This window comes from Chiloscyllium plagiosum, unplaced genomic scaffold (assembly GCF_037043375.1).
Source record: "Chiloscyllium plagiosum isolate Xiang-an unplaced genomic scaffold, Cpla_swu_hap1 HiC_scaffold_6, whole genome shotgun sequence".
Taxonomy (NCBI): Eukaryota; Metazoa; Chordata; class Chondrichthyes; order Orectolobiformes; family Hemiscylliidae; genus Chiloscyllium; species Chiloscyllium plagiosum.
Window position 1 is genome coordinate 28,551,991 of NW_028270144.1, and position 18,155 is coordinate 28,570,145.

General features: G+C 36.9%; 1 protein-coding gene across 1 annotated transcript in view; it reads left to right on the forward strand.

The window, feature by feature from the left end:
• The first annotated feature begins 28 nt into the window (after positions 1–28).
• bora (bora aurora kinase A activator) overlaps positions 29–18,155 on the forward strand; it is a 31,585-nt gene continuing 13,458 nt past the window's right edge. Inside the window, exons 1-8 of the mRNA XM_043691369.2 lie at positions 29–251; positions 3,831–4,030; positions 4,538–4,644; positions 6,297–6,342; positions 8,983–9,064; positions 10,313–10,381; positions 16,099–16,155; positions 16,913–17,142. Of these exons, the coding sequence (XP_043547304.2) occupies positions 3,866–4,030; positions 4,538–4,644; positions 6,297–6,342; positions 8,983–9,064; positions 10,313–10,381; positions 16,099–16,155; positions 16,913–17,142 (756 nt within the window). The 5' untranslated portion in view covers positions 29–251; positions 3,831–3,865. The remainder of the gene's footprint in view (positions 252–3,830; positions 4,031–4,537; positions 4,645–6,296; positions 6,343–8,982; positions 9,065–10,312; positions 10,382–16,098; positions 16,156–16,912; positions 17,143–18,155) is intronic.

The window sequence follows — 18,155 nt, forward strand, 5'->3', positions numbered from 1 at the left end:
CTGATTGGTTGATGCTGGTCCTCACCCGCCGATTAGCTGCCGGTTCGTCGCCCGAGAAGACATTTCGATTGGCTGACGCCAAGAGCGACCGATGATTGGTTGCGATCCGCGGCCATGCATGTCGTCCGATTGGCCGACGCCGCCGAAAGCAGGTGATTGGCTGTCCGCCGTCGCCGGTGGAAGCTGCCGATTGGCCACTGATTGCAAGAGGGACATTCAAGGCAACGAACTTTGTGAGAGGAACGTTGAAGGTAAGATATACTTAAATATCACATAAAATAGACAGAGTCTAAGTTGGAATATTGTGTAAAATGGAAAGAGACTGGGGTGGAATATCGAGAATATGTAAGAGAGGTAAAATATTATCAGTATCATATAAAATGGGGAGAGACAGGGAAAATATCAATATCAATATCTTGTAAAGTAGTGTTTATGTTGTTATCTAAACTATAAAGAGACTGGGTGAAATACCATCAAAGTCATGTAAAATATAGAGGAATTGGGATGATACATTATCAATAGCATTTAAAACAAAGACATACTGGGTGAAATATTGTAAACTGAAGAGAGACTACAGTGAAATTTTCATCAATATCACGTAAAATAGAGGTGTGAAATATGAATATAACATAAAATAGACAGAGATAGGTAAGATATTTCTCTATCTTGTAAAATAGAGAAATGGGTAAAGCATTGTGATGTCATGTAGTTGCTGTTGTTGACGAGTTTTAGGAGATTTGAGAGGATAAATGCAGAAAGGTTGTTTCTCTGAGGGAGTTAGGAGCAGAGGGTATAATCTCAGAATAAGGGGTCACCTATTTAAGATAGGGATATGGTGTAGTGAACCTGGATTTTTTTTATATAGAGGGCTGTAGAGGCTGGGCAATTAAGCACATTTCATATATAGGATATGAAGCATATTATGTACATTTAATACAATATAATATAATATTCTGTATGTATCGATGTATCTATAGGAGAATCAAGGGTTATGGGGAAAAGGCAGAAAAGTGGATTGCGGATTATCAGATGAACTTGACCTTAATGAATAATGGAGCAGACTTGATGAGCTGAATGGCCAACTTTGCCCATATCTTATGTTCAAAAACACTGTATGGTTCAAGAAAGTGGCTCGGTGACTTCAGGGCAATTAGGGATGGACAATAAATGCTGCCTGAGCCAGTAATGCCCACATCCCACGAATAAAAATTTTAGGAAAATAAATTGTCTTTTAATATAGCATGAAAAGCTGCAATTATTTGTTGCACATAATGTTTGCTCAACCAGAAATTAGTTCCAGTTCTATATATGTGAAGAATCCTAAACTGCATAAAATGTTTCTTGGACAATGGATACAACAGCTAATTGAATTGTACAGAGAATTAGTTAATGTGGCTCCACAGAAACAAGATATCTAAGCAGATGTGCTATGGTACATGTACTGGTGCATTGCTACTGTCATGATATGCTTAGGCTAATTAGTATGTTAAAGATATCTGATTACTAAGGAAATGCCTCTTAAAAATTAAAAATTGTTCTTCCAGCTTGTCTGGGTAAGAATGAGGGCTGCAGAAGTGATTAGCTAATGACCATGGTACACAAAGCCATTTGAGGGTGGAATAAGAATGAGTGTTGTGATAGTAGGAGACAGTATAATGAGGGAGATTAACAAAGTTCTGTGCATCAAAAAGCATGAGTCCAGATAACTTGCCTCACTGGTCTCGTGTCTCAGTATAGCTCCTCAGGGCTGGAGAGGAACTTGCAATGGAAGGGGAGGATCCAATTGTCGTGCTATATGTCAGTTCCAATGATATAGGCAGGACAAAGGAGGTTTTGCATAGTCAGTATGAGGAGGTAGGTGCAAAATTAAAAAAGCAGCATTTCAAAAGTCATAATCTTTTCATTATTACTTGAGCCACTGACAAACTGGCATTAGGCAAATCGGACTCCTCAGTTGAATATGTAGCTGAAAGACTGTCGTGGGAGAGATGGGTTCCAGTTCATTTGTACTAACACCAGTGCTGGGGAAAGCGAGACCTGTACTGATTGGATGAAGCATTTTGGAAATTTTTCAGTTTTAATACTTCCGTCTGAAGAAGAGTCATATCAGACTTGAAATGTTAACTCTGCTTCTCTCTCCACGGGTACTGCTAGATCTGCTGAGTTCCTACAGCATTTCTTGTTTTCATGAGAAAGTAGGCGTAAAATGGTGTTCTTCATTTTGTAAAGATGTGCCACCGGATTGATTTGGTTTTGATTTATTTTTGTCACATGTACCAAGATACAGTGAAAAGTGTTTTGCATGTTCTACAGGCAGATCATACCATACAAAGTGTAGCAGAACAGAGTGCAGAACACAGTGTTACAGCCTCAGACCCACTGCACAGAGAAAGCGAGATCTACATTAACATTTGAGAGGTCCATCCAAAAGCCTGATAACAGCTGGGAAGAAGCTGTACATGTATTCAAGTTTTTATATCTTCTGCCTGACGGAAGAGGGTGGAAGAGTGTATAATCAGAGTCTTGGTTATGTTGGTTGCTTTCTAGAGGCAATGGAAAGTGTAGATAGAGTCAATGGATGGAAGGCTGGTTTTTGTGGTGGACTGGGCTGTGCTCACAACTCTGTAATTTCTCGCTGACTTGGGAAGAGCAAATTGTGATGCATCTGGATAGGATGCTTTCTATGGTGGATCTCTAAAAATTGGTAAGTCTTTGTGGACGTGTTGATTTTCCTTAGCCTTCTGAGGAAGTAGAGGCATTGTTGTGCTTTTTTGAGGTCCCAGTACCCTGCAATAGTAAATGGTTTATAATTGATATAAATTAGGCGTACTTTACGGCATATATGGGCCGCCAGAATTGCTGATAGATACAAGGTTACTAGAAATGTAAGATGTGAAGTGGACTTAAGAGACAACATAAAGATATTTATAGGTAAGTGAATGGGTAAGGATGTAGCTAATGGAGTATACTGTGTGATGGTCAGAGAATGTTGATCTCTGAGATGCAAAGAATCTGGTGATTTGCAAAAGGATTGTATACACTTACAGCAAGTAATTCGGAAAGCTAATGGAAGTATTATTATGAATCATAAGAGGAACTGAAGTCAAAAGTAGTGAGGTTATGCTTCAATTAAATAGGGCGCTGGTGAGACTCATCTGATGCATAGTATTGGTCACCTTGTTTAAGGAAGGATGTAAATGTATTGGAGGCAGTCCACAATGAATAGGTTGTCTTGAATGGGAAAGGCTGGGTTTATATCTGCTGGAGTTTAGAAGAGTAAGAGGCAACTTGATTGAAACACATAATATCCTAAGGGAATCTTGATTGGGTAGATGTGGAAAAAATGTCCCATCGTATGGGCGAAACTAAAACTAGGGGTCATTGTTTAAAAATCAGGTGTTGCTCATTTAAGAACAGAGATTAAGTGATTTTTGTTTTGAGGTTCATGAGTCTCTAGAACCCTCTTTCTGAAAAGATGGTGGGAGTAGAGCCCTTTAATATTATAAGGTAGATATTGATAGAACCTTGAGCAAATTTTTGAAAGGTGTCAGCAAGAATATGAATTTTAGATTATAATCTGATCAGCCATGAAAGTGCTGAAGAGCCTGCTCCTGGTTTCTCAAAAAAAAGGATCTTATTACTAATTTCAATTCAATGAAGATGGTTTAAAGAAGACGAGATGCGATCAGTTATATATATATTTGTATAGTGTTTTTTTAAATAGAAAAGTGACCCAAAGTTGTTTTTAAAGAGATATGTGAAAAACTTGCCATTTTATAAAATATGTATTGTTTATTTATTTCGTAAAGATTCTTGTTTCCCAATAATAGAAGTGGAAAGCTGCTACGTACTTTAAGAAAGAGTAATGGGAGATCTGAAGAGTGAGACCAGGATACACGTAACGCCAGACACACCTGGGCGACCTCCTGTCTCAAATCCTTTTGAGAGCCCTAGTGATTATGCAACATTGCATGAACCTGTGGTCCCCAGTCCCTCAGTCTTCAGATTAGTGAAAACACCTGATTCACAGGTAAGTTTGATACTCCTTAAAGATTTTTTTCTCTCACATTGAATGCAAAATATTGTAACTTAATTGACTTTGTACACAACACAAATTAGCAGTGCTGAATTTTAAGTTGTTTTTTTTAGGAGAATGAATTTTTACCGTATAAAAATTATATTTGAAAGAGCAATCCTTGAATGTATTGGCAAGTAGTAAATTGAAGTTATGATAAAGAGATGGATAGGAGTTAGAATTTCCTTATGCTTGTTTGGGATCACTTAGTCTGTTGCTAGTTTGAAAATTGCCAGGAAGAGTGCACGTTCTTCAGTTTAATCCATATCACAACATTGAGACTGGCACTGAGGGAAGAGCTGTACCAGTTTTGCCTTTCACTGCATTCCAGCAGTGACTAAATCCAAAATATGTTTCATTGACACTTTGAAGTTTGCTGAAGTGTCAGAAACCAGTGTATAAATGCAAGTTATTTCTTAATTACATTCGATAGCTTGAAAATATACAACTTTCCTTACTTAGACACCTGGAAAATTCAGATGGTCCATTGGAGAGCTTGCCATCCTGCATCCAATTGAAATTGATCCAGAAGATGTTCACCAGCAGTCTGCATACATGAGCTGCACCAGGTTACCAGTTTTCTCTATTATGAGTTGCATACAGTGCAGCCATTAGATCAGCATATATGTTACTAGATGTTCTTTCTCATTTTTATATATGAATTAGATTTTTGTTTGCCATTTAGCTGGGTAAGATAGGAGGCATTCTAGAGTCATTTTCCTGCTTGAGTTTCAATTCAGTGAGTTTTGACAATATTATCATCTCCTCAACGAGTTCAGTATCTCATCAAGGCTCCTCCGACCTTCCAAATGCATAACCTATATCACCTAGAAAGATAAGGACAGCAGATGTACGAAAACGACCACCTCCAAGTTCCCCTGCAGTCACCACCATCCTGACTTGATACTATACCGCTGTTCATTCACTGTGTTCGGGTCGAAAACCTAGATCCCTTTTCCTGTCAGAACAATGGGTCTCCCTACACCTCAAAGACCACAGCCATTCAAGAAGGCCACGCACCACCAGGACAACTGGGAATGGACAATAAATGTTTGCCGAGCTGGTAAAATCCACATCCCATGATTTTACTTTTAAATTACCCATAAGAACTAGGGTTGGGAGTAGGCAATTCAGTTTTTCAAGCCCACTTCACAATCGATACGTTTGATATGATCATGGCTGATCTCCCCTCAGCCTCAACTCCACTTTCCTGCCCAGTCTCCATGATCCTTCAACCTGTTACTTAAGGAAAAATCTCCTCCTTCAATTTACTCAATATCCCAGTATCCACTGCACTCTTGGGTAGTGAATTCCACAGATTCATGACCGTTTCACAGAGGTAATTTTTCCTCATCTGTTTTAAATCTGGTATCCCTTAGTCAAAAACAATGACTCTCGATCTAGATTGTCCCACATGAGGAAGCATTCTTTCTATGTTTACTTTGTCAATCTCGTTTTGCATCTTATATCATCTCATTCTTCTAAATTCCAGAGTGTACAGGCTTAGACTGCTCAATCTATCTTCATAAGACAAACCCATCTCTGGAATCAAACTAATGAACCTCTTCTGAACTGCTGCAATACAATTATATCCTTTCTCAAGAAAGGGGATCAAAATTATGTGCAATGCTTCATGGTGTGGTCTCACTAATGCCTTATACAGTTGCAGTTACCTGCTTTTACACTTTACTCTTGTAGTAATAAATGCCAAATTTCAATTTGCCTTCATTATTCTCTACTGTATCTGCGTATGAGTTTTCTGCGATTCATGATCTTGCATTTAAGACTCTGTAGTGGTTTAGATTTGCTTTAACCTGTATTGATTTTAAGCTTAACTCCAGATAACAGTGTACTAATACCAATATATTGTTTGTTTCCAATGAGGCAGGTATTTGAATTGTGGGTCTTTCTGATTATGACCCCAACAGATATAAATTGTGCAATCTTGATAGTTTATCACTTGCATTGATTGAGAGACAAAATCTCTTATCACAATTTTTTAAATTTCAGTATTAAGTTGTAAGCCATGGTAATTGACATGACAATATTTCTCGTTCAAAAATTTGTATTAAAAAGTTGAAAACAAGCATGGAATTTCTGGTGAAATTACCAGTAGAAAAATATTTTTCTTCGTAAAAGTGCTAGAGTTAGCTTTAATGTTAGCAGACTTGTACCAGTAATATTACATTTAAAATGGTATTTTTTTTGTTTATACTTTTAGATTAGATAATGATATTGAGGCAAGAAAACAAAAAGCCATTGAAGAAGTAAGTGCTCAAACCAAAATAAAGAAAATGTTTTAGTATAACACTAATTTGAAGTAGAATCCTGTCAGCAAATTCTACTGACAAACTGGTATAAATTATCTTCTTGAGCGAATGGTTTCAACACAGTTCTTAAAGTGTTAGTCATTCATCCACATGCACTGACGTTGACCACATAAGCCAATTTTTTTTCATTGATCTGCAATGCATGACAAATGTGAATACAATCCATGGAGTAAGTTCAAAGGTTTGATTCATTTTTTTTAGAACTAAGTACATTTTAAGCAGAGCACAATTTGAAATTTTAACATTTTCTAACTGAATAATGTTAACTTTTTTTAATTGCTTCATTAAAGTTACATTCATTATGATGTAGAACTGAAAGAGGACATTCGTTCCAACATTGCATCCGTCAGGCTATCTAATTCTGCAGCAAATATTTTTCCTTTCAGCCAAAAGTCTTCCCTTTATCCAAATCCTATTTGAAAGTTATGTCAGAATCCATTTCCATCCCCTTTTACAGACTATTGCAGTGAGTTGAAAGGCATAGAAGGTATGAATAAGAGTGATTTCACCTCTGGTTTGTTGCCAAATCACTTTAAATCACGTAGCTTCCAGTTACCTGCTGTTCTGCCACTGGAAACAATATCTTATTTCATCAATCATATTTCCTCATAATTTCAAGCTCCATTAAATCTCCTGTCATCCTGCTTTTAGAAATGTTGTAGCTTTCCTGGACTGACCACATAATTGAAGGATTTTGGTAAATATCTTATGTGTTCTCCCTAAGACTTTGACATCCTTCCTAAAGTGTTTATTTGATCACTTTTTGGATCTCTGGCAGGGTGTCTCATTAGTAAATTATCATTTGTAATGACTGAGCTACTGGACTTGGATTTGTATTACACAATGCGAGGAAGGTTGTTTTTTAAAATGTTTGATTGTCAGTCGCAATGTCAGTCATATAATTTTAAGGAGATCCTATTGGATTGGCCCGTGATGAATGAATGATTTTATTGTCATGTGTACTTTACAGTGAGAGAAAATGTGGAAAGTGAAAAGCTTTTCCACTGTTGCCATGATCTGGTGCCATTTTGAATAGTTTAAGAATGAAAAAAAAACAATAAAGCTCAAAGCGATTCTATCTGTCCTGAGCTAGCTCATCATCAGCACTACTATCCCTCCTCCACTGCCCCACCACCATCTACTTCGGACACAACCAATGTTGACGTCACTACTCTTCAGACAGCAAAAGACGCTGCTGGGCCAATTGTCTTCTGCCACCACCTCGCTGCTGCCTGCGCAGGACCCACCAATGTCAGTGTCACATCTCTCACCACTGGGCCCACCCTTGTCGATGTAATTGTAATGCCCTTCCACCACTGCATTGCTGCCTCCAATTGCTGACCCAAACAACGACTACTTTGCCGCTCCTCGGGCGCCATCTTTTACCACTGGGCCTACCTCACCAACGTCACCTCCATTAATGTAGCAGCCACCGATTCTGATGCTGTGTTCTGTGCTCGCCTGGAAAAGTAAGTAAGGGCTCACTTGCAACAGCCATGAGGTCTGTGCTTGGCCCACTCGCAGCTGCCATGAGATCCGTGCTCGACTCTTTCACCGCCAATACAAGTCTGTGCTCGGATCCCTGCTGCCTCCAATGCCATCCGTGCTCAACACAAGAGATATTAAAGGGAAAAGAGGGGGGGGAAAAGTGGTCAATGAGCCCTGCCTCAGGAGTCTTACTCTTGCCACCGTCTTGTTAATGAAGTAACACAGTTGGTCATGTGTATTAGACACATACAGCATGGGAACAGACCCTTCAGCATAACTCGTCCATGCTGACCATACTTCCTAAACTGAGCTAGCCCCATTTACCTGCGTTTGACCCATATCCAATATACCTTCCCCTATCCACGTACCTACCTGAATGTATTTCAAATGTTGTAATTGTATTTGCCCCTACCTTTTCCTCTGGCAGCTTATTCCATACACACACTGCCTTCAAGTCCCTTTTAAATCTTTCCCCTCACATCTTTGAGGAATTGTTAATTGAGAAAAATGTGACTAGTTTGTGCAAAAGTTATGATGTTCCATGACACTATTTAATCAGCATAAATGGATTCATAATGACTTCACTGGGAATAGACAGACCATCTGCATAAGTCGCATTACAGACAACAGTGAGGATTTACTATAATGGGCAGAATTAATGAAATCTTGTGCCTTTTAGTTATTTATACCAAAGGGGACATACATAGAAGATTGTATAGCGGAGTGGTTTGCCATAGAAACTTCCTGCTGTTTCATTCTTTTTAAAAGATATACTTTAAGATTTATAGCTTGTCCCATGATCCTCATGTTTATTTGCTATTCAATAGCTGATCACAGTAATGAGAATTTTTCTTCAGCTTAGGCAGTACAGCTATGTCAAGTATTGTGTGGACGATATCACACCCCATTTTGTAGGAATAGAGTTTTGCTTACAGGAATGGTCTTAAGCAGAACTGTTGAGCAATATCTGGTGAATATCTAAAATTATAAAAGATTGAGTAGTGATCTGATACTATAATGTAACATTATTTGAAGTTGAATTTAATGTTTCAGTATATAGTGTATCCTAATATTTTGATTTATTTGTAGTTTTTTTTGAAGAGTGTCATCGTCCCTTCTCCTTGGACTCAAGCTGAAGGAAAACCGATTCTACAATCCCATCGAACCAAATGTATGTATGTTTGTTTTAGAAGTATGTGAATTTCCGTGATTACTTTTTAATTTGATTTATGAAGCAAACTTCTTTATAAAGGTCTTCCTTCACAAAAGTAGACTTTGCCAAAGAGGATTGAAGTTGTGTGGATAAGGACACAGCTTATATTTCTCAGTAGATCGTTTTGCATGATATTTATTCTTGGCTCACTATATTGAATTCTGTCAAATTCAATAATTAAGTAAAAAAATTCAAAATCTCTATCTATCTAAAATAGAAACAGTAAACACAAAGGTAAAGGATTTGTTTGATTCCAGGAGCTGTGCTAAGTATGCAAGATTTACAAATGTTCGGGGAACTAAAAAGTAAATGATGAAAAGTCATGTTTGGTTCAGCTCAACAAGTTATATCAGTGTAGCATTATCTACCTCAGTAAAATTTGAACATGTAATTTATTGTTTGTTTAATTTCAGTGATAGTTGCATAACTAATAAAACTCAGGTTGTTTTTCAGTGAATAAATTTGACTTTTTTGATCAGATTTCCAAGATAATTTAACAGTTTGCTGGGTCACTTTGTCTGGTAATTCCTAAGGCACTCTCCTAATAGTTGTATGAATAAATATCATAAAGAGTGGGGCAAGCCCAGATTTAAATATCTAATGGTTCAGCGGTATAGACAAAAATATCTACAGTTCCTGTCCTGAGGTCTTCAGTCAGCTGTGTGTGGATGTTGGGTCAAGCTCACCTCTGCCTATCTATGTATTGTCAAATACTTTTCTGACACTATCTAAGGTTATGCATGACATAACTTAGGACTGCTGTGTATTGGAGTTGTGTCCCATTATGAGCTTAAGGTATTCATGTGTTCGTGCACTTTTAGTGGAGTTGGGGTCTGTCAGTTGGTGGATAGGTGGCAAGGTGGACAATTATTAATCAAAGTAAATTCAAACTCTCTTTGTGTTGTGTCTTCAATATGCATGCGTTTTTGCTTTCCTGTTGGCGGTTATCTCTTCCTTAAATCCTATTGTTGTTTCTTGCTTGTGCTGAATTATCCTGATGAGTGCAAGATGAAAGACTTTGAAAAAATGTCTTCTTTCTTCCAGCAATACTCATGTTCTGTATTCTAATCCAGCATTTATTCTGATTCGGTTTGTATCTTTAGGTGAGGTTCATCTGTTTTTAAAATACAACTTGATTATATCTTGACCCTTAATGGAACATGCAGTGCATCTAAAGCAATTGTGTTTAATTGTCGTTCCTTAAAGGTTCATCCTGGGAGAGGAATTCTTCAGTTACATCGAAAGAATCTGTTAGATTACCTGGGATGCATAATGGTTAGTAGTTATGCATTAGCACAAGGAGTTTTACAACTCAATTGTTGCAATTTCATCAATTATTTATTGTGTGTTCAGAACAAGTACCAATCTGAACTAAGAATTATTTTTTTTCAATGAACCTAAAATTAACTTCAATCACATAACTTATTTTACAATTTACAGAACATAACGCATTAGACATTGGACAAGTAAGACACTAAGCCCCATTTTCTCTTTAGTTTTACCATCTCATTAATTTAGTTTAATTAAAATGTTGTATCTGCATTGATATATGTTTTGCAAGCAAGGGGTGCACATACATGAATATCTCCATCGGAATGATGGAGGATTCCATATTTTCTTTTTATGGGAAAATAATCTAATTCAGTGTGAACTAGTACTTGCACAGGACATGATGAAGTAAAATTGTAACAAACCAAAACTGTCTATTCATTTTTGTGCTTCATATTTGCTTTGGACTACTTTGTGTTTTTGCTGAATTTTCCCTTGGGGATGGGGGGAGGAGAGGATTTAACTATAATTTTAGTCATGAATTGCCCTACAATATAATTATATCCAATGTTGGTAACACCTGAACATATTAGATAACAAGCACTCGATGTATATGCAATTGAATTATCAAAGTTGTAGTACTAAAACTCTATGCATTCAATATCCATAGTGATATGAGAACTAAAGTCACATAGATCCTTGAAAGTCAGAGCACAACAATGCATCATTTTGTATACAGTATTTTTCTATAGGAACCGAGTAGTCAAATTTCATAATCTGCTTTTTTAAACATTTCCCTTTTTAAGTAAGACTGTAACTTCCTGTGAAAATAAGTTTGGACTCTGATTTAATTATGGTTTGTGTTTTCAACCTTAAAACACACTTTGCAAAGAATTTCTTGAAGAAAGTGTTCCTTTTAAGTCTTCATTCTTTGTCAACTGTTTTGAAGTTGATTTCTCGTAAGGTCCAGCCAGGTTTGCTCTCCAAGTATGTTTAAACTGTTACTTTTTGCTTGTCAATATGCAAATTTGGAAGAATATGATTTGATAAAATATAACAAAGTGTAACCTTATAAAATGTGCTTATAAAGTAGAAGTTTAAAATTTTGTCTGCATTTTTTGGTGTGTGCCCTTAAGATAACTTGCCACGGGTAGTACTAAAAAATCTTCACTAAATTATTTCAGCTACCTTAAAAACTATTTACAGTCTCAGCACAGGAAGGTTATGAATATTGAAAATGTTTTCAGCATAGTTGGAGGCCATTGTGTCAGCATCCATTAGAACAGAATCCAAGGAGTATTACAGTACAAAAGAAGGCGATTTGGCTCGCTAAACACAGTTCTCTAAATGAGCACCGTGACTTGCTATCAATCCTGTGTGTTATGATACAGGGACAGCAAAATAGTGAAATTAAATATTCAATGATCTCAAAATTGTCCAATTGTTCCTATTTATTCTTTATGAATAACAGTTATCAGACAGCAAGTTTATAAGTTAAATAGAAATTAACAATTTATTGTTCATACTGTAACTTCAGAACAAAGCTAAACTATGGGTAATCTAATTAAGGTCTATGATTTAATCCCATTTTTCATTGATTGTAACCCCCACACTCAATATTAACAGATACAGTTCAGGGATAAATATTTTTAAGAGTTGTAATTTTCCAGTTTGATAACAGTTGCAACTATGAATCTGGAATACTTGAACAATGTGTTTTATTTCAGACATAAAGGATTGATTCTTGCTTGAATTCCGAAGTCACCTATCCATATAAATAGCTTCCAGCATGCTCTGAGAAATATTGACTTATTTCTTATAAACTGGGATTCTTTTCTCAGAATATTTAATTATTCTTGAACTGGAGATTAAACCAACTTCTCAGTACACACCTTCTGCTCAAAATAAATCTCGGCAAAGACCAGTCTAATCTATGATTTCTCACTTTTTTTTCACATTTTTTTGTGGTTGGCCGGCCAGCAGTGGACTCCCCTTAATTGATCAATGATACATCCAATCAGTTTCTATTTCTTGAGCTTAATACTTCCTGATGCCAAGCATCTGCAGTGTACTTAGAACAATGATTAATCGCAGTTACTTTTGCAGGCCAAGTCCCATTTGCAAACAGTAGTTTGTTCTTTCCATTTTTAATAAACTTACATCTCATTTCCAAACCAAAAATGGGAAAAATAAAGATACTCAATGATGGTTTCAATATCTGTTTCTCTCCATTCTTTGCACCTTTTTTCCCATTTAAATAATCATTCAATGATCTCTTGGATACCTCAGTTGAACTTACTTCACCACACTTCCAGACATTTCATTCCAGACATGAACCATTTGTTCTGTGAAAAGCTTTTTTTCTCACATCACACTTGGTTCTTTTGTATGTCACTTTACATCTGTGACCTCTTGTTCTTGACCCTTTTCTGAGGATAACAGTTTTTTCTTATCTACTTCGTGCATTTTGAAAACCTTTATCAGATCTGCTCTGAACTGCCTGCTCTCCAAGGAAAACAATCGCAACCTCTCCAATCTGTCCTCATAACTGATGTTCTTCATGCCTGGAACCATTCTTGTAAATCTGTTCTGCACATTGTTTAATATATTAACATCTCTTTCATGGTGTAGCACCCAGAACTGTAGACGATACTCCAGCTGAGATCTAACAGATGTCTTATACAAATTCAATACTATCTATTTGTTGTTGTACTCTATTTCCCTATTAATAAAGCCTGTTAATAGGGTATGCTTTATTAACTGCTATTTCCACCTGTCTAGCCACCTTCGATGATCTCTCTGCTCCTGCACGTTCTTTAGAATTGTACCTCTGATTTTGTATTTTCTACCAAAATGCATCACCTCACACTTGTCTGCATCGAACTTCACCTGCCACCTAAACATCCATTCCACCGATCCATCAATGCCCTATCAAAGTTTTTCACTGTCTTCCTCCCAGTTTATAATGCTTCCAAGTTTTGTATGATCTGTTAATTTTGAAATTGTCCCCACCACACTAAGATCTTGATCTTTGACATATTTATAGTTAGATTGGAGAACATATAGGAACAGGTGTAGGCCATTCAGCCCCTCAGGCCTACACCATCATTCAATGAGATCATGGTTGATCTGTGGCCTAAATCCTCATACCTACGGTTGGCCCATAACCCTTAAGACCAAGAATGTATATATTCCAGATTTAAAATTAACAACTGATCCAACATCCATTGCCATTTATAGAAGAGAGTTCAAAGTTTGTGAGAAGATTTGTAGCTCGGGTGCTCGTTGCTGTGGTTCTGTTCGCCGAGCTGGAAGTTTTTGTTGCAAACGTTTCGTCCCCTGTCTGGGTGACATCCTCAGTGCTTGGGAGCCTCCTGTGAAGCGCTTCTGTGGTGTTTCCTCCGGCATTTATAGTGGCCTGTCCCTGCCGCTTCCGGTTGTCAGTTTCAGCTGTCCGCTGTAGTGGCCGGTATATTGGGTCCAGGTCTATGTGTTTGTTGATGGAGTTTGTGGATGAGTGCCATGCTTCTCGGAATTCCCTGGCTGTTCTTTGTTTCGCTTGCCCTATAATGGTAGTGTTGTCCCAGTCAAATTTATGTTGCTTGTCTTCTGCGCAGAAGACAAGCAACATGAATTTGACTGGGACAACACTACCATTATAGGGCAAGCGAAACAAAGAACAGCCAGGGAATTCCGAGAAGCATGGCACTCATCCACAAACTCCATCAACAAACACATAGACCTGGACCCAATATACCGGCCACTACAGCGGACAGCTGAAACTGACAACCGGAAGCGGCAGGGACAGGCCACTATAAATGCCGGAGGAAACACCACAGAAGCGCTTAACAGGAGGCTCCCAAGCACTGAGGATGTCACCCAGACAGGGGACGAAACGTTTGCAACAAAAACTTCCAGCTTGGCGAACAGAACCACAACATAGAAGAGAGTGCTAAATATCTACCACCCTTTGTATGTAGAAGTGCTTCCTAACATCGCTCCTGAATGGTCTGGCCCTAATTCTCAGATTATGGTCCCCTCGCTCTAGAATTGCCAAACAGTGGAAATAGATTATCTTTACCCTGTCTTTTCCTGTTAAAATCTTGAAGACTTTGATCAGATCACCCCCAACCTCCTAAATTCCAGAGAAAATAGGCCTGATTTGTATAATCTCTCCTCATAACTCCTTAAGTCCATGTATCATGCTTGTAAACTTGAAATTGGTATAACCAAGGATCACTGTAAGATATAATTTTGTTCCTCATATATTGTGTAACTTGATGATTTGAACAAGAGATAGGGCCACATATATATTTTTCCAGCCCAAAAAGGAATCCATGATCATTACTCTTGTTTCCTATCGCACTGCTGATTTTTAATCCAATCCATCGTGAAAACAATTTAAAAATAATCCCCATCCCCATACTCTTCATCAAATCTGTCATCTTCCTTTCTGTAAATATTTTGTTTATTTTTTCCTTGAGAGCCATGAATGGATTTTGCCTCAATTACATTCTGTGACAAAGCCTTCTATGCTCCAACAGCACTCTACATAAAATACATTTCTCCTAACATCCTTTCCTTCTTCTGGTTAAAGTGATAACTCTTCTGACACTGACTTAAGAGGCAGAGGCAATGGTCTTTATTCAATCTGTCAAAATCCTTGATAATTTAAAATTGCTTCTTAACCTTTTCTGCTCCATTGTATATTGTCTCATCTCCTCTCTCTTTATTATAACTGTAGTTTCTGTGTAGTATCATTCATTAATCCATGGTATTCAGACTCTTTCTGTTGTGATCTACCCAAAATTAAAAATGATGCTTGAATTTTGCCTTATGAGATTATTGTCTCATTACTCTTAAATGTTAAGTTCCTATTTCTCAAACTAAAAACACTTGTTGCTGTTTTAACGGCTTTATCTACCTGCACTTTGCAATGATTCATTTGTACTCTTGTTCGGCCATATGCTTCATTGTCCTTTTTATTAAGCATATTCTCCAATCCTCATTTTGATTTCTAAAATTAATTACCTGTATTTGTCACCATTTTGCTAATTTGACTCTGCACAATTCCTTTCTAAACCTCTACTTTTGTGTTGTTGTCATTTTTTATAGTCATCTAGTTACATGGAGGACATCTACCTATATTAAGGACAAAATTGGTTCTTACACTGACCCTTGGTTATATCACTTGCAAGTGTTCTCTAATCTAACAGACATAAATACCAACCTTTCACCTCCTGTAATCAAGGTGCTATCTTTCATCTTTATATGATGTACCTGAAGGTTTGTGTTGTGCTACTTATGAAAGTACACAATCATTATATTCCCTTTGGCGCACATTCACTTTTCAAACATCTGTCTTACAGTTGACAAATGTGTCTTTAACAAATTTAATCTATCTATTCTGAATTATCCTTTGAATTTCTAAATACTTAATTGGACCTCAAATTACGGTTCAAACAACTTATACACAACTTATATCAGACTAACTGGTCTGTTATCAGATGATTTGTTCTAACAAAAGCAATATAGTGACAATACTGGCACAGTGAGACACCTAAAAAAATTCAAAAGTATGATCAGAGCTTCTGCTCATGTTATATGTTAAACATATTAAATATATAATGTCAATAAAATTGAATGATGCTGTTAACCTAAATATGATCCATACTTTAAGGAGATTTATGTAATAATTTAAATTTTATTTTTTCTGTGTGTAGCAGCTTGTCAGACCGTGTTGTCCTTACCTGTAGACTTTGATCTGGAAAAAATAATAGGTAAGGTATAAAAATTCATGTATTTTTTGAAAGTGATCACTCAGACTGACAAAATGTTGAACTTATGTTTACCTTTATGAGTTGTTTCTGCTGCACTCTATCGCTCTCTTCCACTCCCTAAAAATAATAATCTGATTAATTAATTCTTGCGCTATCTTAATTGAGTGATAAGGACAATTTAGAAAAGAACAAAATGTTTGTCCTTTCTGGATCACCTTGTTATGTAGATCCCTTTCCCAAAAGGGTTTTGTGACAGTCCCATAGGATGTCATTTGTGACTTATAAGAGCCGTTGAGGTCCTGTAGCAGGAGCGGACTCTTGATAGGAGGGATTGAAACATTGAGTTTCAGGAAATTTGTGAGGAAACAACACATTCAAACACTTTTTGCAAAGGAAAGCAAGATTAGCGATGGGATGATAGTTTCTAAGGGTGGAGGAGTCAAAGATTGTTATTTTTGAATATTACAACTTTTTGAATATGTTTTATCTCTTAGTTCCCTCATGAACAGATGAGTCTCCCTTTGTGTCTTATGTTTAGAAAGAAATCACCAAGGTTATGACTAACTAAGCAGAGCAACCAGAGTTGGGCACAATACTTCCTGTGTTTTCTTGATTCAATATGATATAATAATAGCTATTTTTGTAGAAAATTCAAAATTCCTACAGTGTGGCCTTATTAGGTTCACTTACACAGCATTGCTGGATTTAATGCATTTTGTAAATTTTAATGTTACTGTAAGTTTATTTCTCTGTTCAGGTGAACATTATAAATTGGAACATCCTGCTGACCAATCCCATGAAAGTTTGAGTGCATCTTCACTTCGGAGAAAGCTGTTTATTGATGGTGAAAGAAGCTACTCTGATAGCTCCTCCGTTCCTTCTCCAGAGGAAAGTCCATGTGGTGGATCTGCTCAGCCTCACGTAAATCTAAGGTCATCAGATTCTTCTCCATTTCGATGCAAAAGCCCGACAAAAACTCCTAGTTCTGTAAGTACTATATATAGCTTTGAATGTCAGTTTTGGGACACGTACAACAGATAAAGGCAAAGAGTTTGAAGAATGTAGGGTTTCAATGTGCTATTCGGAAGACAGTAAAATGTGATTGTATGCCTCCAGTCTAGCTACCTAATGAGGGAGCAGCACTCTGAATCAACGTGTTGGACAATAACCTGGTGTTGTGTGATTTTTAACTTTGTCCAGTCCTTCACACAATGTTCTGACTTCTATCTTTGTACATTGACTTCTAGAAACACGATTTAAATGCAGACTATTTGTGAAAGTGCTCTTTCAACAGTCAGTTATAAATCAGCATTTACAAAATCTTGGCAGTAGTGTGTTGTTTGTATGACACGCATCTCTGAAATATTGCACGGTCCATAGCAAGCGATTTTGGTGTTAAAACTATTTGTTGATGGCCATTAAAATTAGAAATTCTGATTTATGAATTCATCACAAGGGAACTGTGAAAATGTCGGGCCATTAGCTGGCTTTACTGAATTCGTCTTTTCTGTAGTTAGTTGATGAATGTTCTTAAGTTCATAATATTTTAACATAAAAGCCCATCTTTAGTGGATCTTGTTTGTAATTGACTCTGACAATAAAATTGTCCTGGCCTGTTGTGTTGTTAACCAGTGGTAGTTGCAGAATGTCTTTCGGAAAAAAACAAATTTTCTTAAAAAGCAGAGTTTGGTACTGTAATGACAAAACTAAATTCAGTTTCTAGATCTTTGAAGACATGCTTTGAAGACTTGTTTTCACCACCTGATTATTGTTTGCTTCCACCTACTTGGTATACAACATAATAAGAAAATCTGTTTTTGGAGCCAGAATGGGATAGAATCCTCTGTGGAAAAATGTTTCAAGGCATTTTACATTTAATTAAAAGTTTGCTGTTCCTACGTTTTTCCAATAAAATTCCAAGTTCTTTAAGAATAATTTCATGTTGTTCTTCAATCCTGCACTGGAAAGTACTTTAAGACTGAAGAAAGAATTCTTGAGCG